At 41.3% G+C, this 27,645-nt stretch overlaps 1 protein-coding gene and 1 long non-coding RNA gene across 3 annotated transcripts in view; both read right to left on the bottom strand.

Annotated features, from left to right (window-relative positions):
• Window positions 1–27,645, bottom strand: part of tbkbp1 (TBK1 binding protein 1) — a 331,337-nt gene that overhangs the window by 250,335 nt on the left and 53,357 nt on the right. Inside the window, exons 1-2 of one of the 2 annotated variants that reach the window (XM_054749385.2) lie at window positions 27,181–27,320; window positions 11,841–12,099 (exon numbers count right to left, since the gene is read on the bottom strand). In XM_054749385.2, coding sequence (XP_054605360.2) covers window positions 11,841–12,083 — 243 coding nt within the window. In that variant the 5' untranslated portion in view covers window positions 12,084–12,099; window positions 27,181–27,320. Of the gene's footprint in view, window positions 1–11,840; window positions 12,100–27,180; window positions 27,321–27,645 lie in introns of those variants that run through there. The other variant, XM_054749384.2, reaches the window with a different exon arrangement.
• LOC107387610 (uncharacterized) lies at window positions 4,258–5,086 on the bottom strand. Its single transcript, XR_001573226.3, has 3 exons — window positions 4,762–5,086; window positions 4,559–4,689; window positions 4,258–4,420 (listed from the first exon to the last, which is right to left on the bottom strand). It is a non-coding gene; the product is annotated as an uncharacterized lncRNA (long non-coding RNA).

Below are 27,645 nucleotides of genomic sequence, written 5' to 3'. Positions count from 1 at the left end.
TTAAATAGGAGTCAAATCCTCTGGCGTTGTGAGCAATAAATGTAAAATTGCTGAATTTAGGCCGCCTCATCTGCATGATGAAATCTTGTATGCACCCCATGCCATATTTTTCCCAAATCTCGCCTGAATCGGATTTTGCGCAGATCAAAAACGGTGTATGCACACCATTCTGATCTTGAAATGTTTCCGTGTCGTAATAAATGACTTTATCCGTTAATCTTTCATCCTTTTTTTCAAGCTGAATAAAGCACTGATGACCATGGACCGCTGGTTGTTTGCGGATGGTGCATTTAGTTGTAGGACAAACGTGGCCTGAATTGGTTTTCCCCATAGCGATATAATAAACACGCTTACAACTCATGCATTTTTTAAGCAATTCGTAAGGAGAAACAGCCCTGTCCGCTTGAGGTCTGTAAACAGGTGTTTTGTGTTTTTGAAAACAGATGAAATTTGTGCATGTCCTGTTACAATCGCCGCATGTGATGAGCGAGGTTTCTGTTGCAAAACCATGCACAATGATGCCCACTCATTGTCTGATAGTGGGTAAAGCACCAAGAACAAAAATATTTAGCGCCTAAAAAACCTTTAATATTTTTTATGCTGTAATAGTGGTGATTCAGCAGCAAAAGAAACAATGGGTTGGAACGGTCGGAGAAATCTGTTTCAAATTTTTAAATGACTTTGGCGATTCTGATAAAAATGACAATTTTTCTTTGAACAATATTTTCAAATTGAATCACGTCGCTGGATGAAACGGGGGTTTGAACGGAAAGTCCGGTTTGATGATGAATATTTTTTTGCCACATCCATTAACTCCGTATCTGTCGCTGCGGGGTTTGACAGCCCGGCTAAGCTGAGCACGAAACACAAGGCCTGATCGCTCTCGGGGAGTGAAATGAGATGAATCCGCTTTTTATCCACTAATTCCTGATAAAGAATACTCTTAATTTTTCGTTTCCCAGCACCAGATGGTTGTTCACCACCTGCAGTCTGAAATTAAAATCACTGTCAACCGCCAGCGCTTCATTCGATTTGACTAATTTGTCGAATAATTATTGAAAATTTTGCATCATATTTGCACCGTCATAATTAAAGTTAACGTGGTGAGTTGAATGCTGAGTGTTGATTTTGAACTGAATCCTATCATTTGCGCGAGCGATCTGATTTTCCCTTTCAGTAAATCTATTTAATATATCCATAACGTTGAGATAAAACTCTGCAGGGTCTATGATTCCGTGGTTTATTGAAAAAGAGACGCTTTCTCTAATTGCACGCTGATTAAAAGCATCATTGGAAGAGGACGCAACATTAACGCTCCCTCCCCCCGTTGGCTAACATCGTATGATTGTTCTATTTGCCTCCGAATTTCATCTAAAGTAAGATGAGATGGCGTATCTGTATTTAATAGAATTTGTTCGGCCTCATCTGAAGGAGGAGGAGTTTGGCTAGAATTTGTTCTAAAATCTCATCATTTGAACAGAGCCGTGCAGAGACCTTTGAAGGGGCGGGTGCTCAAAGTTAAAAAAAAGGGCACATATAGAGCAAAGTTTTTTAACAGATTCACGATCCAACAAGTTAAAAATTTCAGATAATGACACCCTTGGTTTCAAACAACATAATGTAAACTAGTAAAAATATGTCATTAAGGTAACGTTATTTCATAAACAGGTGTTTTAGTTTTTAAAGCTGACTTATGTTACAACCATATTTTGCCCCTGATCTGAATCCAAGTTGTTTGATTTTTGATTTTCTTCCAATACTGAATCCTGTTTTGATACCAGATGGTGATGCAATGCATTTAAAAGAAGTAAAAACTGGAGAAATTCCCATAGTCATCATCACATACTGGTGATCTCTTTGGAGGGCAGTGGTGAGATGCAGCAGTGGCTGTGCTCGGGAACTATTTGGTGGTTTTACCCCCAATCCAACCCCTTAAAGCTGAGTGTCAAGCAGGGAGGCATTGGGACCCATTTTTAAAGTCTTTGGTATGACCCAACCGGGAATCAAACCTGATCTCACAGTCCCAGGGAGGACACTACCACAAGGCCACTGAGCTGGTCCCAAATTGTCCTTCTATCTGTATTTGTATTTGAAATTGACTAGAGACAGCTCATGTAAGAGGTGGTAAAATATGAATAAAATAAAATAAGTAAAATAAATGCAACCACAGGAAGTTATCCAGCATGATCTACAGCTGTGGTAGCTGAGATCTTTTCCTGTCTGTAGGAAATTCCTGATCCAATTCCATTATCTCACTCTGAACTTAACACTAAACATGAGAGCTCTGCTACCAACCTAACAACACTCTTTACAGCAGGCCACACACACACACACACACACACACACACACACACACACTATCCTTTCATACCATTTCCAGAATACTGCACATACTATGGCCATAACTTTGCTTCATGGTGCTGATCCAGAATATTTACCTCATTATTTATTTCTAGTGTTATAATAATAACATAATAGTCAACAATAAAAAAACATAATTAAGTAATAAAACATATGCAGTTATGCTCACATTCACTTTTACCATCTTCGTGGGCGGCAGAACATTTATGACATGTTTAACCCTCTTATTACCATAAATATAACATGTATTTTTTTTTCTGGCTGTGAAATAGTACCAAAAAGTGCTAAATGTTTGTAACTCTGCTCCTTTTTTCAGAACAACCTCAGCTTTCAGTGTCTGGTTTGTATTTAGTATTTATGTTTATCCAAGTCTGTAAAAACAGTGCTTAAATGAAACAAAAAAAAAGATTTGAATTCTTTACATTTATTACTAAATAGGAACCTCAAAAGGACTTGGTCAAACTATTTCAAATGAACAGTTTAAACTCTGAACATCATTACAGTCAGAAAACAGTGTGAACCCTGCCCTGTGTTTATCGGTTTAGACTTTTTTTATGTTTTAAATTTCTTACTGCAGCCTGTCTGTGACCACAGGTAGGTCTATGCTCTGGTTCAGAGAACGGCATGAAGTAAAATAAATATTAGGTAACATAAAAGAAACTCTCACACATCACAACTGTATGGAAATTTCTACCATTATTTCTATAATTATTGATAAGCCAGTTAAAAAGTAATAATAAAAGGTGAAATCTAAACATTTCATGGCAAAAAGTCAACTAATAAAATTCTGCCCAGATATAAAATTATTTTTTTCTGCTAAAAAAATATTTATTGTACGTATAAATAATGCTGGAATTAAGCTGAATCTTACATTTAGTAAATATTTGATAAAAGTTTGACAGTAATCAGCCCCTCATGTCACCAGAAACTTCTGGGACACCTGATTAAGGTGGATTTTCTCTTGAGACCTTTCCATAACTTTATAAAAGCTGCTTATGCAGATGATCAGTTATCTCCTCCGTTCCATTCTCCGCTCTCCCGTCGCGGTTTGCTCCGTTTCCTGTGATGCTGAAAAGCTGGTTTCCCTCTAATAGCGATTTTCCTAATAAAATGAATTACATCATGTAATACGTCGTTGGAAAGCTCGTTTTATGTGCTTTTAGAAACCGTTGGAATTATTTTCATTTGATAATTTATTCAGAAGTTATCACGCGGAGAATCTCTAGTGTCCTCTTTTCTGTCTCAGACATGCTGACTCTGCTCCACACACACTAACCACGGACTTAAATGTTAATGTAAACAAAAGCTCTGATATTAAAATCCATCCAGCTGACGTGATGCAGGCAGAATATAAAACTCAGCTAGATGAGCGCAGACCCCTGTTGACAAGCGAAACACCGGTTTCAGTTGTCTCCATGGCGACAGATTTAGAGCGACAGCAAGGACAGCCAATCACACATTGGCATGACGCAGCAGAATTAATCAGTGAGCTTGTGGGCGGGTCTAAGGGTTCAGCTTGAGGAGGCTGCCTCCACATGGTCCTAGTGCCTAACCTGTATCCAAGTATGACAGCTTTGGATGGTAAAATCTGACGGAAGACCGAAAAAAGGGCACTTTGGGCACTTCGGTCAAAAGGGGAAGGTGCACAAGCACCCCCCCACCTAATAGAATTTCTTCTGCCTCATCTGAAGGAGGAGGAGTTTGGCAGGCTAGAAATCTATCTAAAATCTCATTTTTAGAAGAAAATTCATCATCATCTACTTCAATCATTTCTGAAAGTCCACTCAGATCGAACCAATCCGGTAACACATCACTGTATCCAGACGTATGACTCATGATACAAAGAGAAAAATAAATTTAAAAAACTACTATAAACTTGATGAATGACAAAAAATCCTTGGTCCTCCTCTTCTCTCTCTCTCTTTTAATCCTCACAGAGACAGAACATTGCCCACGATGTTCACAAGCCCGTAGGTAATCTGCAGAAGCATGTAGACCATTTTCATTCTGTTAGTCCTTTGCAGCCGAGTCAGCCGCTGATTCCTCCTCCGACATAATTCTGGATGGAAAAATGGAGAGAGGATGAATGAATCATCATCTTTTAATAAAAACTTTATTAAACACTTTATTCTGATGAACTAGGTGTCTGTGTATCAGCGGCAGTAGGGCGTGGAACAGAGTCTTCATCGCTGCTCACCGGTGGCTGTTCTGGCTGTGACGCCACCCCCTCGTCACAGCCATGTTGAGGTGTGGGTGGGGTAAAGTCCTGACTTTCGGCGTATCGCTGCGAGGGGCGTTCCTGATTGTCTCTGTTCCCGCCCTGTCAATCTGGAGAAATAAGATATTTCTTAGCTGAAAGGGATATATTATGTTATTAAATTACGTACAAAAATCACTTACTAAGTTTGTTCAAATCTCTGTTGAGTTGACTAAATGCATCTTGCGGGGTTGGTGGCAGTGGTGATGTCCCGCGTTCGTGTTCTAATTGAGAAAGAGGTATCTTGCCATCCCATTCACCCTCATCCGACGATAAAACAATTGCGGCTAAAAATAGACGTGAAGTCAGTAGATTGATAAAACAATGAAAAGTGGAGTTTGAGTAAATTCTTCCACTTACCAGACATCACGGTGTGTTTCTGAGAAAGAGATCCGAGACGGTTTTTCCCATTACAGTTATACGGTCTTTTTAAAACAAAATCTTGACTGGAAATGGTGCTATTGGACGGTGAGACTGAATACAATTCCTACCTTTTCTAAAACATCACAGTGGAATCTAATACTATTATCTGTGTGTGTGGTGGTGGTGGTGGGGGGGGGGGGTGCGGCGTTGTATTTTTTAAGTTGTGTCCATCGGTTCTTCAAAATCCATGCATAACAATGGTTGTACCACAGGAATAAAATCACCGTTACTATTCAACATATAACGGATGAATGGCCTTGTCCCCGTAACTTGCTCCTTTAAACGTTTATGAAAAATCTGATGCGAGGTTAAGCCGTTCTCATCATTACGTAATTCAAACGTTGATTTCAGCAAAAGTATGTTTTTCAGATCAAAACTCATTTTGCCTCTCTTGTCTTTGGAAAGGATCTCTAAATAGCACTAGAGGAGAGGGGGTAACTGAATAAAAGGGGACCTGCGTGAGGGGAGTGTCTGAATGTAAGGGGGACGGCACCCCGCGGCTCTGCACCCATCTGATGCGGCTCTCTGTGGTTGTAAAATAATGAATGAATGTTTAAATAAAATGCTTTATATTTTACTGCATTAATTTTATGTCTGTATGCCAATTCTAAATGTAAAGATTGTCTGTGCAAACCTGAACAGGCACGCTTGTGCATAATCATATGTTTTCTGAGCTGAAGAGGATATGAGATTCTGGGGTGCTCCTCAGACAGGGTCCTGGATGAGAGACAGGATTTGGAAAGCACTTGCTTCTGTGTGAAGAATCTCCCCTCACCCGCTCTGGTTCTGCGACGCACTCCGAACCCCCCCCCCCCCCCCAACTTGACAGAGCCTAGATTTGCATTCTGAACATTTTAATCATGTTTTAAAAGGAGAGATGTGTGACAAAAGTGGCACCTGCTCTGTAAAACCACTAACAGGGTGAAAAATATTGAAATACTGCAGGCAGAGACAGAGTACAACTTCTGGATCCATTTTAAACACATCATTTTATTGATTATCTTCTGTTGAAAGATAACTTTGATGTGCACAGTGATCGGTATTGGTTGGTGTCACCTGTTGTGATTTATTAAAGCAGCTCTCTGCTGCTGTGGCGGAGGAGGGGAGGAGAGGGTGACCGGATGAAAGGAGTCGTGTGTGTGTGTGTGTGTGTGTGTGTGTGTGTGCGTGCGTGCGTGCGTGTGTGTGTGTGGGTCACATTGGAAACAAGGGGTGGCTGAGACAAATGCCTGAATGTGTGTATATTGATGACTTCCCCTGTTGTAAAATGTGTATTTTGAATGGTTCAAAATGTGACACTAAGGAGAGGAGAGGGGTTGAAAGGGATGCCTAAAAAAAAAAAGGGATGCCTGTGTGAGTGAGTGAATGAGCGATAGAGGAAGCAAGGGGGTGGGCCAATGAGCTGATGAGACAAATGTCTCTATGGTGACTCCCTTTGTTGTAAATTTAACACTAGGATAAGGAGAGGAGGTGAGGAGTGGGGTGGCTGAGACAAATGTCTGTATGGATGCTGAATGGTTTAGAGTCGGTAACCCTGAATTCTGTACTTGTCTTAGAGAAAGTCAGGCATTTTCTGAAAGGGGGAAGTGCTTTAAGTGTGTGTGTGTGTGTGTGCGTGCGTGCGCGTGTGAATTGATAACTTCATTATGAATTCAACACTGAGAAGACTAAGGAGCTCATCGTGGACTACAGGAGGAATGCTGACCCACATCCACCCATCCACGTTAAGGGGACGGCAGTGGAGCGTGTGAGCAGCTTCAAGTTCCTGGGAGTCCACATCTCCGAGGATCTCAAATGGACTACCAACTGCTCCAAGCTGGTCAAGAAGGCTCACCAGCGCCTCTTCTTCTTGAGGACTCTGAGGAAGAACAACCTGTCCTCAGACATCCTGGTGAACTTCTATCGCTGCACCATCGAGAGCATCCTGACCAACTGTGTAACAGTCTGGTATGGGAACTGTTCCGCCTCGGACCGGAAGGCATTGCAGAGGGTCGGGAAAACTGCCCAGCGCATCGCCGGAGCACCACTTCCTGCCATAAAGGACATCTACAGGAAGCGGTGTCTGAAAAGGGCTAGGAAAAGCATCAGAGACCACAGTCACCCATCACATGCACTGATCACCCTGCTGCCCACTGGGAGGCGCTACAGGAGCCTCCGGACTAAGACCACCAGGTACCGGAACAGTTTCTTCCTAACAGCTGTCAGACTCCTGAACTCTGCCTCCTGACATATGACCCACGTTAAACTCATGGACTGCTTGCATTAACTACAGCCTATACATACTTATAGTCATAGAATATTCATAACATACTTCATACCGTGTACATTATAACAAACGTAATAGATCCATTTCTGTAATATACTTGCACATCTATATTATTGCTAATATATATTGTAATACATCTATATCACGGCTAAAGCACTTCTGGATGGATGCAAACTGCATTTCGTTGCCCTGTACCGGTACATGTGCAATGACAATAAAGTTGAATTCTATTCTAACTGACACTGCGTGCTGAAACTGATTAATACCTTTTAAAGAGCTGACAATGGTTGGAGGGAGGGATATGGGGTATTACGTATGAAAGGGAGGGGCTGTGGGAACTGGGGTGAGGTATCCTAACACAAAAGCGTTATCAAACCTAACTTGACGTAAAGTGTTGCAGATTGAACACATCAAAGCAGATCATCAATATACATCTTGACAGAAGGGGACTACAATCTATAACTTCATGGGTCATTACACAACAGTCATCAATTCATTTCTTGAAATATGGGGTCATTAAAGGTCATATCACAAAAGGTCATAAAACAATACACCTGTCAAGTTTGACTTAAGGTGGTTTGGGGGAAAGGTCGTAAAGGTCAAAGAACAATAAACCTGTCAAACGGTGTGAGAAAGGGTGGTTTCTTCATCTCTATCATCTCTAATGACAAACAGCACAAACACACACTGATGCTTTCTAGGTATCAGGAGATAATTTAATTCAGTTGTAATGCAGTCTGTGAGATGTTTGCATTTACTGTAAAAGTTTTGACCTGTCAAGTTATGCATGTTGCTTCTCCTGTTGCAGAATTAAAATATTTTTGCAAAATTAAGAGAAATTACAAACGTTGGTGTCATTCAAGACTCTTATTGAGTATCACGATGCATTGTGGGTAAGATATGACATCGATCAATGTTGACCATTGGGAGAGTTCACTTTGGGCGAGTAATGTATAACATCTATTATTTCTGAATACAATCATTATTATTCCAATTATCCCAAAATATGTTGGTCTGTGGGAGGAAACTAGAGAAAACTCAGCTGGGTATTAACTTAGCAGCTGCCTAATGACTGGAGGCAGGTTGTAATCTAAAAATAAGAACGAGCTGTACTGACACGATCACAGGTGTGACAGCTCAGACTCCAAATGGGTAAACATCTGCATCCATTCTACCAAAATCAACACCAGTGTCTGGAAACCGTCCCTAATCAAATGCATGTTTGTGTGTAAGTCAACAGCCGTTTGGCAGCCTGAAGCCTTCAGTAACAGCTGCTCAGAAGAACCAGGCAGGAGTTCTGATGCTCCTCACTAACAGCATCTTCGTGCTGCTCGCTTTTAAGGAAAAATAATAAAATCCTGTTCCTACATTCCATGCTATCGTTCTTTTTTTAAAACACAGAAACGGTTTCGTTACCTGTTTTTTCCCTACGTTTCGCCCGCGGCTGCAGACTTCCTCAGGCTGATGGTGGCGCGTCACTTCCTTCTCCGTTTATCTGCGGGCACCAGCGTCAGCCTGAGGAAGTCTGCAACCGCAGGCGAAACATAGCGAAAAAACAGGTAACGAAACCGTTTCCGTGTTTTAAAAAAGAACAATGGCATGGAATTAGAAACAAGACACAGCAAGAACACACCTAACCTGTTCCTACATGTCTGCTGCCTTTTGTCTTACTGAGAGTTTGAAGTGCAGCAGTTTGACGTCCACCATTGTTCTCTCCTTTTTATAGAAGAACAAGCTGTTTTGACACCACTCTCTCCTACTACTGAGGGTCCTACACTATCTAAAAGCCAAAAGGAGAAACTGAACATTAAAGAGTGGCAGTAATGCTGTATAATTCCTTGAATTGGAAGAACACCAAAGACTAATGATGGCAGGAATATCCAGGGGTGTATTTCTTATTTCCCCCTAATCCTTCTTTGTTACAAATTTCAACAATTCATCTCTTTCTTCCTCTTCACATCATTATCTCCCTTCACTCCCTCATGTTTGTGTCTGCCAGCACATTCCTCTGCACATGTGCTGCTTTCATTCAACCTATTTTCCAATTTCCCTCATTTTCTGTCCTCCAACGCTGTTCCTTTATGCTCATTTACCCCTCGTTCCCCTGTTCAATCAGCCGGCTGATTCAGCTACAGAGAGGAGGTTTTCTGCTTCACCTGCCATCTCATCTCCATAAAAAGTCCAACAACAAATGTGCAGGTCTGGCTGAAGCCAAAGAGTTCAGCTTCAGAGACTATAGGAGACACAGCTCCTCTAAAGTGACAATGTGTAGTTTTTACTGTTCATCTCTGGAAACATCCAGCAAAATGTTGTTGAAAATGAATTAAATTTAGTCCAGTTGTTGAAAAATATTGGCATCTTTGTAACATATAACCATAAAAATTGGGCCTAAATTACATGGGAGTGAGGTCTAAGCATAGACCTGAATACATGGGTGCCCCGTTGGGCGCTGGAGAGCATAGCAGCATCACTGCCATATTGGATGGGTCATTGTTGTTTTACACATTTACTTCTTCACTTGTTGCCAGAGATGAAAGATAGTCTGGTGTGTTTTTCCTGGAGGTTGCACTCTCAGGGATTTTTGACCCTAATGGCCATCCATTGGTACGGTCTTACTCAAACACAAAAATACTGCTTGCTTGCAATAATTTCGGTATCTCACAGGGATGAATCCATTTTTCTCCCCAGATTGCTGACTACCTACTTTTGTATGGGCCAAAGAGACGAGGTCAACTTCTGAACATGAACCATCTCTTCTGCTGGGACTGAGTATTATTATTATTATTATTATTATTATTATTATTATTATTATTATTATTATTAAGTGTAGAAATTTAGAACCCATCCATAATTTAATGTCCTTCAAACAGTCCAGCAGCGAAGAGACAGATCCACCTTCCCCCATTGGAGGGAAAGATAGATCTGGCAGACAAAAATGGAATTTCACATTATGCCGACGAAGGAGGACCCAGTGAGAGAAGATAACACTGCAAAAAAGGAGGGGGCCAAGGACAGAGCCCTGTGGCTCACGGCTTTTTTTCTGAAACTACTTTTAACTCTTGACCACATGACTCTGCTGGACTGTGGAAGATTCGACACAGATCAGGGACATTTAACTCAGTTAAAGCTATAAAACTGCTCAGCAACTGCAAATTCTTCTTCTAGGATTTAGTTTTGAATCTATTTAAGGACCTTAAAGACAAAACTGGATTATTCGAGGGCCACCATTGCCCCCAGGCTGTATTTAAAAAGGAATGAAGCCACAGAAACCTCACATTCGATACACAGTCAGAATGCAGGATTTGTTTTTTAACGAAACCAATATACATGACAGGACAGATTCTCTTAATCTCACACATTAAATGTTCTGAAATGTTCTGTGATTTCTCCAGGAGTGAGAGGTTAAACAGTAAATTGAGTGTTAAGATCAGCCTTTGTTCCAGCTGATTGATTAGCTGTTTGTTTGTTTAATCAACATCTCCATCTAAGCTGCTTTAGCATGCCTCCTCTGTAAGGTGCTGTACATCCCAGATGTACTTTCTTAAACTGTGTGGATTAATCAGCCTGCTGTGACTGATGCGGTTCTGACCAGCAGCTGGTATTTTCTACACGCTTCACATTTCCACTCACAACAGAGGAGGTCCCATAATAAATCCACGCTGCCAAGCATAAACGATGAGAAATCACCGTTCTAATCGCAGATGGATTTAATTAACTCATTACCTAAAGTGAAACTAACTGAGCTAGTCATCATCTGTGGTACAAATATACTTTTTTTCTGGCTCAGACTTTGGGGATTTTGCTTTGTTATTTGTGAACCTGACACTCCAGATGGTTTGTTACATAAAACCATCTAAGAAATCATTGTTGGAAACTGTATTTAAAAAAAAGAAAGAAAGACAGTCACTTTGAAGATGTACTTGGCAGGAGATGGACGAACACAGATCAGCAGAGTGGAGCCAGATGGTGAAATCAACCCAGAAAGGAAGAAATGAACAAACAATTCTAATAAAAACAACGCAGTCACTTCTGAAACTCACGTTTTCCTCCCAGAACAGAATTGTTATCTGTATGGAACTGTCACAGAGCTCATGCATCTATTCTGATGTTTATTGTATTTTCTTTTCTTTGTGTTATTAAAATGTATTTGAAAAAACATCCCATCTGGAGACAAGCTTTGCAAATTATAGTATAAATGCTGTGGTGTGCAGATTTTATTTGTGCTAAACTTTTATGCAAGTTAACAAAAACAAAAGACATTAATTAACTTCATACATGTTGTTTGTGTGCACTCAGCCTTTTTATCTTGGCTATTTTGCTATAAATTTGATTCAGTATTATTTCTAATATTTACAATTGCCATCTTAACAAAAACTTAAATGATTCATTATTTTAAGTTTGTCATTTTTTTCATTCTAGTTCTGCTCTACGGCACCCCGGAGGGGACATAAAAGGAAAAGTAATGTACAGGAAGTAATTAATTTGTATTACATTACTTATGTAAGTGTGGGTGTGTTTGTAAAATATCATCACCTTGATCTCGTAGATCTTCAGCTTCCTCTTGATGCTGGTGTTCTCCCGCTCCAGGCTGCCCAGCCTCGTTTTGATTTCCTGATAGGCGGAGATGAGGGCAAAGTGTGAGGCAGAGTACACGTCATCGGCTGGAAGGGGCGAGGCTCTCCACGCCATGCTGCCGCAACCATCCTCCTTTAGGTCTCCAGCGTCACCGCCTCCCCCCAGCAGCCCCAGCTCCCCTCCACCAAAAAGAGACTGCATCGCTCAGAGCCTCAAACTGGAAGCAGACACAAACAGTTCTGTATTAATTATTGAATCACCAGAATGTTTCCATTCAGTTAAACTCTAAAAATAACAGAGTTTCAAAGTGCTGCCAGACAGTCTGAAGGAGTCCCGGAAACATCCGTCAGCTCCTCAAACAGCCAGAAACAGACTCCTGGTGCATGAAGAGTAAAATATTCAGAAGCTACGTGTTTTCAGACGACGAGACTGGGATCACTGCTGTGGTGAGGGATATTTAAAAGTGCAGAATTAGCTACGTGATTGTAGCTTTGGGGCTAACACGCATAAGAAATCACCTGTTTATGAATTTATTGTTTTATTTTTGTAAACAAACAAAGCAGCTCTCCAGCACACGTGTAGCAGATGTGTTTTAACTTGACATAGTCAACCTTTCGTCAACAAGGGGAGTAAAATTACTTTATGATGCATTTTATTAATGTATGAACATTTTTATTTTAAAAAAACATCTTTATTTTGTGTTGTTGCTGTGAGTGATTTGTGACGTATTACTTCAACTGTACCTCTTGGATGGGATTGATGGAACGCTTTACGGATTGAATTATGAAACGTTAAAAACATGTTAAAACCCTTAACTAGATCAAAACAAAACAAAAAACGTGACCAGTTTTCCCTTCTTTTTGTGGTTTAGGTCACTATCTGACTTTTTACAGTTTACTGAACCCTAAAATCTTTAACCGTTAAACCTGCAGCCCAACTTGGTGTATGCACGTAAACCATGAACTGAAAATAAATGACAAACAGATAAATAAATAAATGAATGAATATAGAATGTTGGAATAAAAAAATAATCATTACATTTTTATAGTATTTTAGAATATTATAAACTTACACTACTGTAACGTGAGGAAGTGTGGGTTTTCTGTCACAAAGCTGGTGTTTGACCCGACTGGGTCGCTCAGAACTTTAACACACAGATTGGGACCTTTGCAGACATGAAGTCTGCGAGAGTCTGGAAGAAGCCATAACATCAGCCACCTGCAGCGTCCAGAAGACGTGTTTCCATGAGTTGTACCCAGACCAAGTCAAAACATAAAGATTAAACTTCCTTGTTTTGAATGTTAAAAGTTTAATCATCAATTTGCTCATTATAAATGTGTTTTAATCAAATGAATGACTATTATGCTTTGGGTAATTATAAGAGATTTAATTAATCCATTCTTAATTACATGTTAATGTTTGAGGATGTTTGTTACCGACCTTCACACACACACTCAAGCACACACCCACACACAGATTCTCACAGTAAACTCCAAAACACATTTGCTGACGCACACGTTTGCTTTGAGAAGAGAAAGGCTTTTGGTAAGTTTCAGTCTTATGATTTCAGTTCGTGCTTGACAACGAAAGAGAGAGGACCTGAAGAAACCGAAGGGGGGCAGAGCCGGTTGGCTCGTTTCTCCCCCCCCCTCTCACGCTGTTCCTGACAAGCCAGACAGAATAGCTGAATCGCAACTTCTAACGCAGACTCATACAGAGTCTTTGATTTCTGAGTGAATTAACTTAAGAAAGCGCATCGACAAAACGCTTTACCATCAATGTGTACCGAGGGCAACTCTGCACCGGTTCGCGGCGCATCTTTGTCTTCCTTGCCAGCCAAGGTGCCCTGGATGAAACCTCTTCCTAAGGTGACGTCCCGGGTCCAACAGGGGGTCCGATTTTCGGTGAGGCAGAACACGACAGATAGCGTTTTGATGCATCTTTTCCAACTAAACCTAAGTTTATTCAAACCATCACTTTTCACTCAGACACCTGTTTCTTCCTGAAGCAAAATCAGATGCACACACGCATTCATCTCACCTCATCACATCACTCTCAATCTTCATTCACCAACAGAAGGTCTATTTGAGCAAGAACAGCATATCAACTGTTAAAGATTGTCCCACAAAGTTGCCAATGTTGATTGTTATTCCCATGTTTGTCAATTTCAAAATCATTAGTCTAGTTTGAAGAATTAAAACTTTTAATTTTGAAACTTGTTTGTTCATTGAACTGAAACACAGACACAGATATTATCGTCAGTTTATCGATGAAAACAACCTTTGAGTCTTCTTAACAATATAAAATTTGGTTATTGATTTATTAAAAATTAATATTCCGAATTAATAAGTAGCATGGTTCCTCTTTCATAAAAGAGCCTAAAACCACAACGCTACAATATGGCGAGCGTATCCAGACTTCTATATCTGATTTCAAACATCTAAAAGCTAATTTTTCACAAGTTACGCCTTTTCTCTGTGTTTCACTTTGATGTCTTATTTTGGAGAAAAACGGAAATTATTCCGCTGAAGTCACTCTTCCGGGAGACGTCCTGGTGGAAACTTGACGGTGGAAGTTCTCCTATCTCAAATTGTACGCAAATTACAGACAGTACTTTGATTATCCCATCTTCGCCTTCGGAGCGAACGTGTGAGTTGTGCTTTTGACTAAATTCTGCCCATTTTGACGCGACGCCGCGCCTCTAATCTCTTCAGGTCGGAAAGCTACAATTCCGCTCTGAAACTTGCTGGGTGAGCTACCGTGAGCGGCTTATCCTCAATCCTAAAATTAAGTCTAAATTATCCGAATTCTCGGACACCCTTCGTCTCAGTGTGTTGACACTGTGGGCGAGCTATTGTGGAAGATATTTCCGTTACATAGGCGACTGATCAACGCCGAATCTGTCCTGGATGACTCGTTAGCAACTACCGTTAGCTTCACTTGCTAGGTAACCGCTGTGATTCGGGTTATATATGCCGGAGGCGTTACTGCATCCAGATTGCGTACGCTTTAAAGTCCGTTTAAGCAGCGGAGCGAGATGCCTGCTTGGTTAGTCGGGCAAATTTAAGTCTGGTCGCTACAGACGAAAAGCTAGACCTAGCCGGAGAGCTAAGCTAGCGAGCCACAGTTAGACAAAAAAGGGAACGCGTCCCAATAAATTGTCAAACCATTTCTGACACAATAAGTTCAGTGTCCTCACAAAACCCGCATTGGCGGTGGTTCTTGTAAATCACTACAGTGTGTAGAATCGACATTTTGCTACGTGGCCTTCCGTCGGAGTAAAACAGAAGTTTGTCCGTGGAATACCATCACGTCCGCGTAGGTTTTTTTTTTTTTCTTTCGGGGCCGGTGAACGGGTCGGCATTCACAGCCTCCATTGCTCAGTTCCATGCCATTTTCTTCCATCTTGTGGTGAAGTTGTGTACATTCCTTTCTCTATCAACACCTCCTTGTTTTACCCTGTGTCATAAAGTTAAGTTGGGCTACGGGCGGTCCTTGATTGTGAGATGAATTAAGGATCTGTACCGGGCTCATACGTCGACTCAGGAGGTAAAAACGCGAGTTGCTCTGTTTTAATGTGAGATGGACGAGACACAACAAAATCTTTCTTGTACTGTTACACCTGGTGTAAGGTTCTCTGACGTTCTGCTTCCAGAACATGCCAAGACGCAGGAGACTGTTTACCGGCCGGGCCACGCTGGTCCTGCCGCCCGCCCGAATGGGCCCGCATTAGTCGGGTGCCACCGGTCGGGCGCGGTGGGGACTAGTGGCAGCGGTTCGGTGCCAGCTGCTCTGGGTCGGAGGTGGTTCTGGTTTGCACTTCATGACGTGAATTCAAGCAACATGCTGTTTACAGTCATAACGCTTTTTCTTTACCTTTATTTCTTCCAGGGGGTCAAAAACCCACCATCGATATCAAGGTTTGAAATAAACAACACTTTCTCTGCTACTTTTAAGCTAAATAAATCTCTTGAGCCTATGGTTAACCTCTCTGACAAACAGGTGGTGCTTAACCCTTTGGTTCCTGATGTATTTTCTCTTTCCACTATGTTAGGGGCTGACCATCTCTCCAGCATGGGTGTGAATTTCTCAGGCTGTGACCCGCCGCTTCAGTCAGAGGTCTGCTTTAATCGTCAGTCCGCCTCATGCACAAACCGGCTTGTTTCTCGGGGCGCGATGAAAACATCAGCCGCCGTGAAGCATTTGTGGCCTCCAAACGTGGCCATCTTACCATTTGAAGGGTTTGCGCACGGACATCTTGACCTTTCTGTAAATGACCTTGTCATTTCTCAGTTTGTGACCTCTGCTAATACGGTGGCCAATTCTTTTCTCCTTTCACAGGGGTGTGACTTTGTCTCTGGCCTCTGTGTTCTATTTCCTGTGATTTCTCTTTCAGGTGACCACAACGGCGCAGTAAAACCTGCGGTTTCCAGTAGTCAAGTGGTCAGTGGCGATATTGAGGGGGCTCCGGTGGTTGCTGCGGGCATCTCTCTCACGGGCCCGGGGGCGCCACCCGGCCCGGGAGCAGTAGGTGCGTGCAGTGATGCCCTGCTCGGGGCCCCGCCTGACAAAGGGGGGGTGCCGAGTGGCACTGAGTTTTCAGTTGCGGACTTCAGGCTGTTCGGGGGAAACCCTCCTCCGAGCGGTTGGGTCATTGGCGAATTCGACACTGACCTTCCATCGATTCAGCTGACAACTTTGACCTCCGACCCGGAGACAGGTGGTACACCTTCTAAAGGGCGGAATTCTAGTCAGTCTGTAAATACTCTGGTTAAACCGGGTTTTTCTGATTCTGTGTGGGAACCTCCATCATTCTTGGGAATAAAGTATTCTTGGCTTCAGTTTTCAGGGCAGAACATGTTCCTTTCGATAGTGTCATGTCTGTATCTGATTCTAAACATGGCTAGGTTTGCTTTGACACCCGTGACACAACCATCCTTGGATCACTCCTTTTCAGAACCTCCTAGTCCGACACCTCCAGGTCTGTGGACATCTGAACACCTACTCTTTCAGCACGATTCAGGTGATGCTGTGCATCTTCTTGGTAATAGGGCTTTTATGAGCTTAGGAACTGTTCTTTGTTATGCTTCTCCTGTCTCACAGACGCGGCATAAGTTTGAGAAACAAAAGGGGGGTGGGGAGCCTCCTCCTGCTTTGCGAGCATCATTTTCGCATCTCCAGTTCACTCCAATTTCTGATCACAACAAAGTCGCCTCCATTAAGCTGCAACACAATTTTGAGCAGGAAAAAACAGGTTCTGATCTAACAGCTAAACCATCAGCTTCGCTCCAGTTCCAAACGGGACCCGCAGGTAAATTCAAACAAGTTTCCCTGTGGGTTCGTAACACCAGATATAAACCGCATGATGACCAAATCTATTATGACACGGCTCCCACAGATACGTCCAAACTCGTGTCTGTGGGTCCGCAATACCAGATTCAAAACGCTTACTGAACAACTCTATTCTGACCAACTCTATTCTGACCGGATTCTTTTCCACTAACTGGTGGACCGTTACAATTTCTCTCGTTTGTGGGATGAATTTTTAACAAATGTGATATCCTTTGAATTTTTTTTTTCAGGTTGCCTGCCTCCAGCCAGGACACCTGTTACTAACTCACATTTTTAGGGATTACTAACCTGCTGATTTACATTTTTAGAATTGATTTACATCTCTGTCTTTTTATTAGTGCTTTGTGTAGCATGATTATATTTGATTACAAATTTAATTTTATTTTGTTACTATTTCCCTTAAAGGGCCACAAGCCAATTTGCCCTTCATTTTCATGATTATTTCTTTTATATATATGCCTTTAATTAGTGCAGCCTGCTGAGTTTCACATATCAGTTAGGATTTACTTTCTTTTATTTGTGTTTTCTCTGCATCACGTTTTTACATGACATGTAGAACAGGGTGCAGAACATTTCTTCTTTAGATAATTCACAGAAGGCATCCACATTTTCCCAGAGGCACCCATAGATAGGTTTTGATTGATTTCTTTGATTTGCATCAAATGCTATCTATCGTGTGGGCTGTCTCACTTTGTCTCCTTCTCCGAGCTCGTATGGGCTACATCCCATCAGAGGGGTCGTCTTCACCATCCTTCAACTGGTTTCCTGTCGCATGGGGCTTCGGTCGTGGTTCGAGATGGGTCGAGGTCTGCGCTGGACTTCACTTGGATTACGCCTGAGGAATACATCACCTGCCCAGCTCCGTGTGACACACGAAATGCTTATCCTTTGAATACCTTTGCATTATTGCTGATGAAATTAACTGCTATTGGCATAGCCCTGCTTTCAAGATTTCCTGAGTGGATTGCTTTACAATGATTGCAACAGTTTTGGCCTTAATCATCTGATCAGGATATACTCCCTTCTACACGAGACCTGTGGAGACGCTTCATCGTTCCTGCCTTCATCTGGGATGTCTACCTTCACGAGTACATCACGTTATTGAGGTTGTGACGTCAGGTGGCCTCTGCTTGACCACCATGTCGTCACAAAAGGGGGGAATGTAACGTGAGGAAGTGTGGGTTTTCTGTCACAAAGCTGGTGTTTGACCCGACTGGGTCGCTCAGAACTTTAACACACAGATTGGGACCTTTGCAGACATGAAGTCTGCGAGAGTCTGGAAGAAGCCATAACATCAGCCACCTGCAGCGTCCAGAAGACGTGTTTCCATGAGTTGTACCCAGACCAAGTCAAAACATAAAGTTTAAACTTCCTTTTCTTGTTTTGAATGTTAAAAGTTTAATCATCAATTTGCTCATTATAAATGTGTTTTAATCAAATGAATGACTATTATGCTTTGGGTAATTATAAGAGATTTAATTAATCCATTCTTAATTACATGTTAATGTTTGAGGATGTTTGTTACCGACCTTCACACACACACACTCAAGCACACACCCACACACAGATTCTCACAGTAAACTCCAAAACACATTTGCTGACGCACACGTTTGCTTTGAGAAGAGAAAGGCTTTTGGTAAGTTTCTGTCTTATGATTTCAGTTCATGCTTGACAACGAAAGAGAGAGGACCTGAAGAAACCGAAGGGGGGCAGAGCCGGTTGGCTCGTTCCCCCCCCCCCCCCCCACGCTGTTCCTGACAAGCCAGACAGAATAGCTGAAATGCAACTTCTAACGCAGACTCATACAGAGTCTTTGATTTCTGAGTGAATTAACTTAAGAAAGCGCATCGACAAAACGCTTTACCATCAACGTGTACCGAGGGCAACTCTGGACCGGTTCGCGGCGCATCTTTGTCTTCTTTGCCAGCCAAGGTGCCCTGGATGAAACATCATCCTAAGGTGACGTCCCGGGTCCAACAGGGGGTCCGATTTTCGGTGAGGCAGAACACGACAGATAGCATTTTGATGCATCTTTTCCAACTAAACCTAAGTTTATTCAAACCATCACTTTTCACTCAGACACCTGTTTCTTCCTGAAGCAAAATCAGATGCACACACGCATTCATCTCACCTCATCACATCTCTCTCAATCTTCATTCACCAACAGAAGGTCTATTTGAGCAAGAACAGCATATCAACTGTTAAAGATTGCCCCACAAAGTTGCCAATGTTGATTGTTATTCCCATGTTTGTCAATTTCAAAATCATTAGTCTAGTTTGAAGAATTAAAACTTTTAATTTTGAAACTTGTTTGTTCATTGAACTGAAACACAGACACAGATATTATCGTAAGTTTATCGATGAAAACAACCTTTGAGTCTTCTTAACAATATAAAATTTGGTTATTGATTTATTAAAAATTAATATTCCGAATTAATTCGTAGCATGGTTCCTCTTTCATAAAAGAGCCTAAAACCACAACGCTACACTACATTAAAACTATTCATGGATAAAATAAGTGCAGAAAAATAAAAAATGTAAATGCTTTTTTTCCCTCTTAGAGGAAACATTAAACTTCCGTAATTTATGTGAAAATAAACCCCACAGAAATAAATGTGTGAGAAGTTTAGAGCTTGAACCTGAAAAGTGAAGGTGTCACAGTTTTAATGCTTCTAAAATGTAGGAAAATCTTAGTCTAGTGAACTAGACCAAATTTTCACATATATAAGATGGCTTGCCAGGCTAGGAGAATCTGTGTCAATCTCCCAAATGAACTCCAACTGAAAACAGGAGCATGCTCGTCTCATAATTCTTCTTTAAGTCATCCTCAGATTCCCGTTTTGCACCACCAAACACACCAATGTCTGGATCATAGTATCAGTGACCGAGTTTCCCACTGTGCTGGGGCCGCTGGTGACCAGTCAGAGAAAATCTACACTGACTGGCCAATTTATTGAGTACACCTATCCAACTGCTCGTTAACACAAATTACTAATCAGCCAATCACATTGTGGCAACTCAACTCATTTAGGCATGTTGACATGGTTCAAACCGAGCTTCAAAAAGAAAGGTGATTTAAGTGAGTTTGAACGTAGCATGGTTGTTGCTGCCACGGGCTGTTCTGAGTAATTCAGAAAGTGCTGATCTTCTCTGTCACTCAACCATCACTAGAGTTTACAGAGAATGGTCCGAAAAAGGGAAAACATCCAGTGAGCGGCAATTCTGTGGGTAACAATGTCTTGTTGTTGCCAGAGGTCAGAGCAGAATGGCTAGATGGGTTTGAGCCGATAAAGAGGCAACATTAATTCAAATAACCACTCGTTACACCCAAGGTATGCAGAAGAGCATCTCTCTTTGTTCTCAAATTATTACAAATTGAATGTAAGATTCTCTTCACGTCTCAACTTAGTTACCAAAATTTTTCTCACGTCTGTAACTTCTTGTCTCTCAAAAACTAAATAAAAAGACTTCCAGATGCCCTCTACAACTCAGTCTTGAAAAAAGAAATGTCTTGCAAAGTTTCTGACATGGAGCGAGAGGCTCTGCGTCTCTTGTGGAGTTCTATCGTGAACACTTCGAGACGTTTTGGAAACTCTGGAGATGTTTGTTGTTGCGGCTCAGTGAGATTCTGGCTTTCAGCTCTTCTGTGGAAACCGCAGCAGTTTGAGACAAGGTTTCTGTAGAATTTCAGATACAGTGCTGGAACTAATGTCACCATGGCAACCCAAACTCACAGCTGATGGACATCTGAGTGGCAGCTTCTTTCATCCCTGTTCTGTTGACATACTTTGACAGATTTATGTTAAACCTTTCTGCTTTTGGTGAGAGGCAAACACTGATGCCCCCACTGACAGTAAATTAAGTAAAATCCCATCTCCCTGCCTCTGTCTTGTCTGGTCTGTCATGTTTTTGCTCAAAGATGTTTCTACTTACATGCATGAAAGCTTCATTGCGTTATTACAGATGGGTGTTATTTTTACACGCAATAAGCCAAAACTAGGTTTTGTAGTACGAGAGAATAAACCGGTATGATTTTGTCTTCTGCGAACATGCTTAGTTTCTTCAAGGAAGTAATTTCTACCTAAAAAGCTTCATTTTGCACAGAAACAGAAACTCTGGATGCAGGGAAGGTTTTATGTTGATCAGAATGTGATTTAAATGTGACTTTGGTTCATGCTCATGTTCAGTTTCACTGTACTTTATAAAAACATGAGCTCTGACGGCTCCATGAGCAACGTGATGAACGAGCAGATCAACCAGCCTTTGTCCTCTTCAGCTCTGTAACCGTTGTGCAGAGCTGTCAGAAGAGATAAATGGGATCTGTGATGTCACCATCATTTTTTAAGCCAGCCACAAAGGAGACGTGACCACAGATTGCATCCTAGATGTGTAGCTGGCTGATTTACGGATAGAGATGGAGTTACACAACAGCGGGCTGATTTGAGGTGTACTGGAATGGATGCCGTCCTAACTCTCAGCGCTGCCTTGTGAGTCAGCGATTGCCTACTGAGCTATTTTCATCTGCTCCCTTCCTCCACTCTGCTATTTTTCTTACATTTCAAGAGCGAGGGGAGTAAAGCCGCGACCAAGCCGCATCTCTCTCTTCTGAGCTGGGTCCAGGAGGATGATCCAACATCACTCCCACCAGCACGAACACACACACAAACATAAAGCGGTGCACACAAAGCCAAAAGACAACGCCAAAAGCTGAATAAAATAAAATGTCTGTGTGATGAAACAAACTGAAGAGACGTGCTTCAACTGGGACAGCAAAGTTTCTGTGATGTTGAAACAAGTTTTCTGTTCTACAGAGTAAATATTAATATAGTTTACGTTAAAACATATGTAATTTACATTAAAACTTCTAGGTTTTTTTACTGATATCTAAAACAATTGATTTCCTCTGAACTTTTTCACCATTAACCAACAAGCTGAAAACTATTAATTTCATGTAGTTTCCTGATACTCACTAAAACACTTCATTAATTAAAACGTTCTTTGGTTCAGCCTGTGTCAAGAAATTAGTGAATCACACAACAAATATAGTTAATTTAGTCATAACAATGAATGAATGAATGTTTATGTATATAGTGCTTTACACAACCCAGAGGGTGACCAAAGTGCTTAACATTAAATTATTATTATTATTTGTTTATTTGGTTGTTTATTTATTTATTTATTTTGGTCATTTAAAATGAAAAAGAAAGAACACAGTAATACAGAATCTCGATTATAGTAACCAAAAAGGTGTAGGCTGAAGCCTAGCTTTTTATGCCTACCCTGTTTACTCAATCACATTACTTCTAAAAAAAAATGACAATAATAAGATAAAAGTAATGTAATAATAATAATGAGAGTGAGATAAAAATAATATTTATGATGATAATTGAAATATAGTGAGCAACAAAAACCATAATTCAGCAAGAGGAAAAATACCCAGAACTAAAGATAGAACTATACAAAACTACCAGTAATCTTAATAAGTCAATGTATGATAATGATCAAAACAGAAATTTAAATACTATAACTTGTGCAAGAACATTACATTTTCATTCACATCTATCAGATACACTAGCTCGCATACGGTCGTTATGGCAGTATGACATCATCTTCTTGATGTACATTTTTTAAAATTTGACTCCTACTGTTGTGCAACTCTGACTTCTAACATTTGTTCTTACTTTCTCTCTGACAAATTGTCCTTCCCCCTTAGTTCATACTGAGTTTCTTTGACCTGGAATAGCTTCTGAATACAATCCGGAAATATTTTATTTTGTAATTTATAGAGTACTTGTGCTGTTTTTAGTTTGGCCAGATCTGTAAATTTAAGTATTTTTAGTTTTATAAACAGGGTTGGTGCATGATAATCAGAGTTGGTAATTACTCTTAATGCTCTTTTCTGTAGTAAAACTATGGGTTTTATGTGAGATTTGTAAGTGTTTCCCCAGACCTCCAGACAGTACATCATATGAGGAAGCACTGATGATTGGTATAAGAGTAATAATGATTTTCCATTTAGAATATGTTTTGATTTATTTAACACTGCAATAATTTTAGACATCTTAGTTTTAACATTTTCTATGTGCGGCTTCCAGCTCAGCCTTTGGTGTAATGTGACACCCAAGGATTTAATTTCACTTACTCTTTCTATTTCTACCCCCTTTATTATTAATTTAGGAAGATTGTTTTGTTTTTGTTTTCCAAATATAATGTATTTAGTTTTACTTAGATTTAATGATAATTTGTTACTGTAAGACCAGGTCTTTAGTATTTTTAGTTCACTTCCAACTATATTCAATAGTTGTTCTATGTCTTTCCCTGTGATATACATATTGGTATCATCTGCAAAGAGGATGTAGTTCAATTGATTGGCTACTTTATTGATGTCATTTATGTAAAGTGTGAATAACTTGAGTCCTAACACTGAACCTTGAGGTACCCCACAGTACACTTGTTTTGTTGGTGATTTTACATTTAGGATTTCTGTGAATTGTTGTCTTCCTGTTAAGTAGCTTTTTAACCAGTTATATTCTGTTCCTCTTATGCCATATTTATATAATTTGGTTAGCAGGGTATTGTGATCTATTGTATCAAAGGCTTTCTTGAGATCTAAATAAATTCCTATTGTATTATTTTTATTATCAATCGCTTTAGCTATTTCCTCTACCATGCTAATTGTTGCCATAAATATGGAAAGAAGGGAAAAAAACAATTAAAACCCCCGTAAAAAAGTTAATAACCAGAGCCAGTTTAAAACTATTTAGGACATATTTAAAAGTAGTACAAATAAAACCAATGCAAAAGAATTTGAAAAGTCACTTTAAAATTGTAAAAAGAATAATCACTTAAGGATTTTCAAAAGCCATACAAAAGAGGTGCGTCTTTAATCCAGACTTAAATAAGGATACATCAGTAGTCGTGCATAGGTGAAGTGGGAGTCAGGGGTGGACATTAACTTCAAAACCAACCGGCCAGCCGGGCCGGTAACTCTGAATATTTACCAGCCCCACCAAGAATCTACCGGCCCCGCTGGTCAGCTGCCAAAACGAGTCAAAATAACAACTGAACAGTTTTAAATGTAATAAACCTTTATTTTGTACACATTCACAAACATAATAACGTATTCAAGTTTGAATTTGTTTGTTCCCTCAACAAAACACGATTTTGTCGTCGCATACTTCCGGCATACAACGCAGTGCATCACCAACTCCGCTTTGCTGTACTCAAGCCATCGGCTGTGTTCGAGATGAGCAAGTTCTGCGCAGATTAGACCAGCGGTGATCGGCGAGCGGTGCATGCCGGTTAGATTTGTGTCCGAATTGACGCCGACTTGCTCTGACGTCATGCATACGTAGGCAACGATAACCTCGTGAGATCAAGGTGGCCGCAGATTTTGGAGCAAGGCGCTGCAGTTGCTCTCCCTCGGCTGCAAAACCTAGAGGATGATGGGAAACGCCTGGCTCTCACCTGATCTAAGATCTGATTGGTTCATATTTTGATCCAAACATCCGGTGGTAGAACATGAAATGTTAGTTGATCACATGTATTCTGTAAATCATGTTACGTTGATGATGACAACAATATAGGCCATAAAGAGAAATGTGTTTTGTTTTCTTTTGTCACGTTTCTTCTTTTGGCACACTGAAGCTACACCTGATAACCTTTACTTATTATTACAGTCATGTTTTCATATAGAATACATGATATCCACAAGCACGTGAGGATGTTTCAGCTGCTAACAGGCACCAGAATTAAAATTGAACAATGCAGGAAAATCCAAGAGATTCAACTGGCAGAAACAACTGGTTCACACCATAGGTTCTCTCTCTCTCTCTCTCTCTCTCTCTCTCTCTCTCTCTCTCTCTCTCTCTCTCTCTCTCTCTCTCTCTCTCTCACTCTCTCTCTCACTCTCTCTCTCACTCTCTCACACACACACGTAGAGGAAAAGAGCTGAGAAAAGATAGAGAGGAAATGGAGGACAAGTTAAAAGAAAAACTACAGCTGAGCCGAGGCGCGCCTCGAATGGGGCGCGTCTGATCTGAACTGTGGAGTGGCGAGCAGCTGCCGGATTCCGTGAGCGATTCGCTTCGGGCGCTTCCGCGGCCGGTGTGTCCCCGGCGTTAAACGCCGGCTTTCAGCCACTCCCCCGCTGCTTCCGCCTTCTCTCGCCTGTTTTCCAGGCGATGCGCTGCTCAACTCGAACACGGCCATTCTCTGTGCCTCCCGTCTTCTTTAAACCGCCAAGAATCATTCCACCTACGCACACGCTTCTCTGCTTCATACCGTTTCGAACTGTCTCACTTCTCCTCACCAGTTTTAAAGCGTTTTGCTGGAGATTTCATCAAGAAATCCCATCCCTGTGGTGGCGCGATCTCCCTGCGTGCTTGTGTGTTTCTAGCGTGGTTCCACTTCGTCTTTAATAGTGAACTTATAGTTCACGTAACTACAACTAGAATGTGCAGTACGTGCACGAATCGTACAAGTGCAGTATGGCTAGAGGCGCGCAGGTTCACGCGCGCGAAACGAAAACGGCAACGGCGGCTTCCTACAGGGCGGGGCCATGATGTAGGTGAAAGCCGGTGTGTAAATGACAAATAAGGCTTGGGCGCCACCCGGGCGGTAAGTCGTCAAGTATTTACCGCCCGACGAGAAAATTTAGCGCCATTGGCGCTCGGGCGCTTTAAAGGTCCACCCCTGGAGTTTGTTCCATAGCTTCTCCCTTTTGTGGCAACGATCTAATGACCTATAACAGAAGACATCTGCTTTCTCATGTGCATTTTTTTCCCAAAACGAGGAGCGGACGGTCTTCCGCTAAATCTTTAAAACATTGTTTGCACGTCTCTGAACAACGTTCTAACATTGTATATCTATAAATTTATTGTAGAGATTTAAATAAATAAATAAATAAATAGTAAAGCAACCACTGGACCATCTGTCTCACCAAACCACAGCACTTCCCCACCTCCCAGGGTCCTCCACTCATTACACACTCACGTACTGTAGCAACAGAACACCACTGGTGTAAGATGCTGTCCGTTCAATAACATCAGAGAAGGAGAAACAGCCGGCTTCTACCACTTCAACTTTAGGACAAACTACCACAGTCCCAAAATGAAAAACATAGTTTGAAGTCATGGACAACAAAATACATTTGAACTTAGAAAACTGTGACTGGTGTTTAGCGCTATCTCGTTTCCTCTGGCAATACAGGTTTCCTGTTCCAGTGAACGCCGATCCAGGGTGAGTGTTCCATGACCATGTTTGTTTCTAAAACTAGCTTGTTCTTTAGATTCGCTATACCATTGTTAAAACAGCACAAATGACTGTTCCATGATTTAATCCTATTCAAAATAATTTTTGCATAATTAACATGATTGGTACTGATTACTTTGATGGATGGATGTGATTTGTTATAATAATAATAATAATGCATTGAACTTATATAGCGCTTTTCTAGACACCCAAAGACGCTTTTCACACACTCTCACATTCACACACTGCTAGTGATGGTAAGCTACTTGTAGCCACAGCCGCTCTGGGGAGGTCTGACAGAGGCAAGGCTGCCATTTGGTGCCATCGGCCCCTCTGACCACCACTAACATAGGCAAGTTGGGTGAAGAGTCTTGCCCAAGGACACAACAGCAGGATACCCCTGGTGGGTGCTGGAATCGAACCCATGACCCTCCGATCATGAGGCAACCCGCTCTACCACCTGAGCTATTGCTGCCCCATGTTATAAACGTGATATCACTGTAACACTCAGTGTGATGGGACTCTATGTTAAAATTGTTTCAGTAAAAACAGCTAAAAATAAACTGGAGAACTGTTTGAACAATCTCAGTTTGGATAAACTAGACTGACAAGCTAACAGCTAGTCTGAGCAGAGCCAAAATGTTAAAGTGTCTTAAAACGAGTTAATCCTCAAAATTAAAATAAAGTTGCACACCGTGATTCAAGTCTCTATTCCTCCAGGTTTCTCACATCAGGGGTGAAGTTAATGGGTCGGTCTGTCGTCCAGCTCGATACCGTCTCCTGTCCAGTCTCAGTTCATCTCCTGGATCCTGGGGACACTCTTTCTCAGCTCAGAACAAACCTTATCTCTAGAGGTTGAGCTGTACCCTCGCTGTTCCTCTGAGACTCTCTCTCTCTCTCTCTGTTCTTTCCTTTTATAGCTTTCTCCTCAGGGATTGAAACCAACCTCCACCCCTCTTGGTGTCATTGTGTACAGAAATGAAAAGGCCACAGCGTGCTGCTTGTATTTAGTGTACCTGGAAAATCAAGACAGCCTTGAACTGCGTGACTAGTTAATGCGTTCATTATCTGAACAGCTCAAGTTTCAATGACTTTTGCCCCGTGCACGGTCGCTGTTGTGAAAAACGACGCTAGCTTGAACAAGCGGCTGACCTTTTCT

This window comes from Nothobranchius furzeri, chromosome 16 (assembly GCF_043380555.1).
Source record: "Nothobranchius furzeri strain GRZ-AD chromosome 16, NfurGRZ-RIMD1, whole genome shotgun sequence".
Classification (NCBI taxonomy): Eukaryota; Metazoa; Chordata; class Actinopteri; order Cyprinodontiformes; family Nothobranchiidae; genus Nothobranchius; species Nothobranchius furzeri.
The sequence above is the reverse complement of the archived record's forward strand: the minus strand, read 5'-3'. Positions and strand labels throughout refer to the sequence as shown.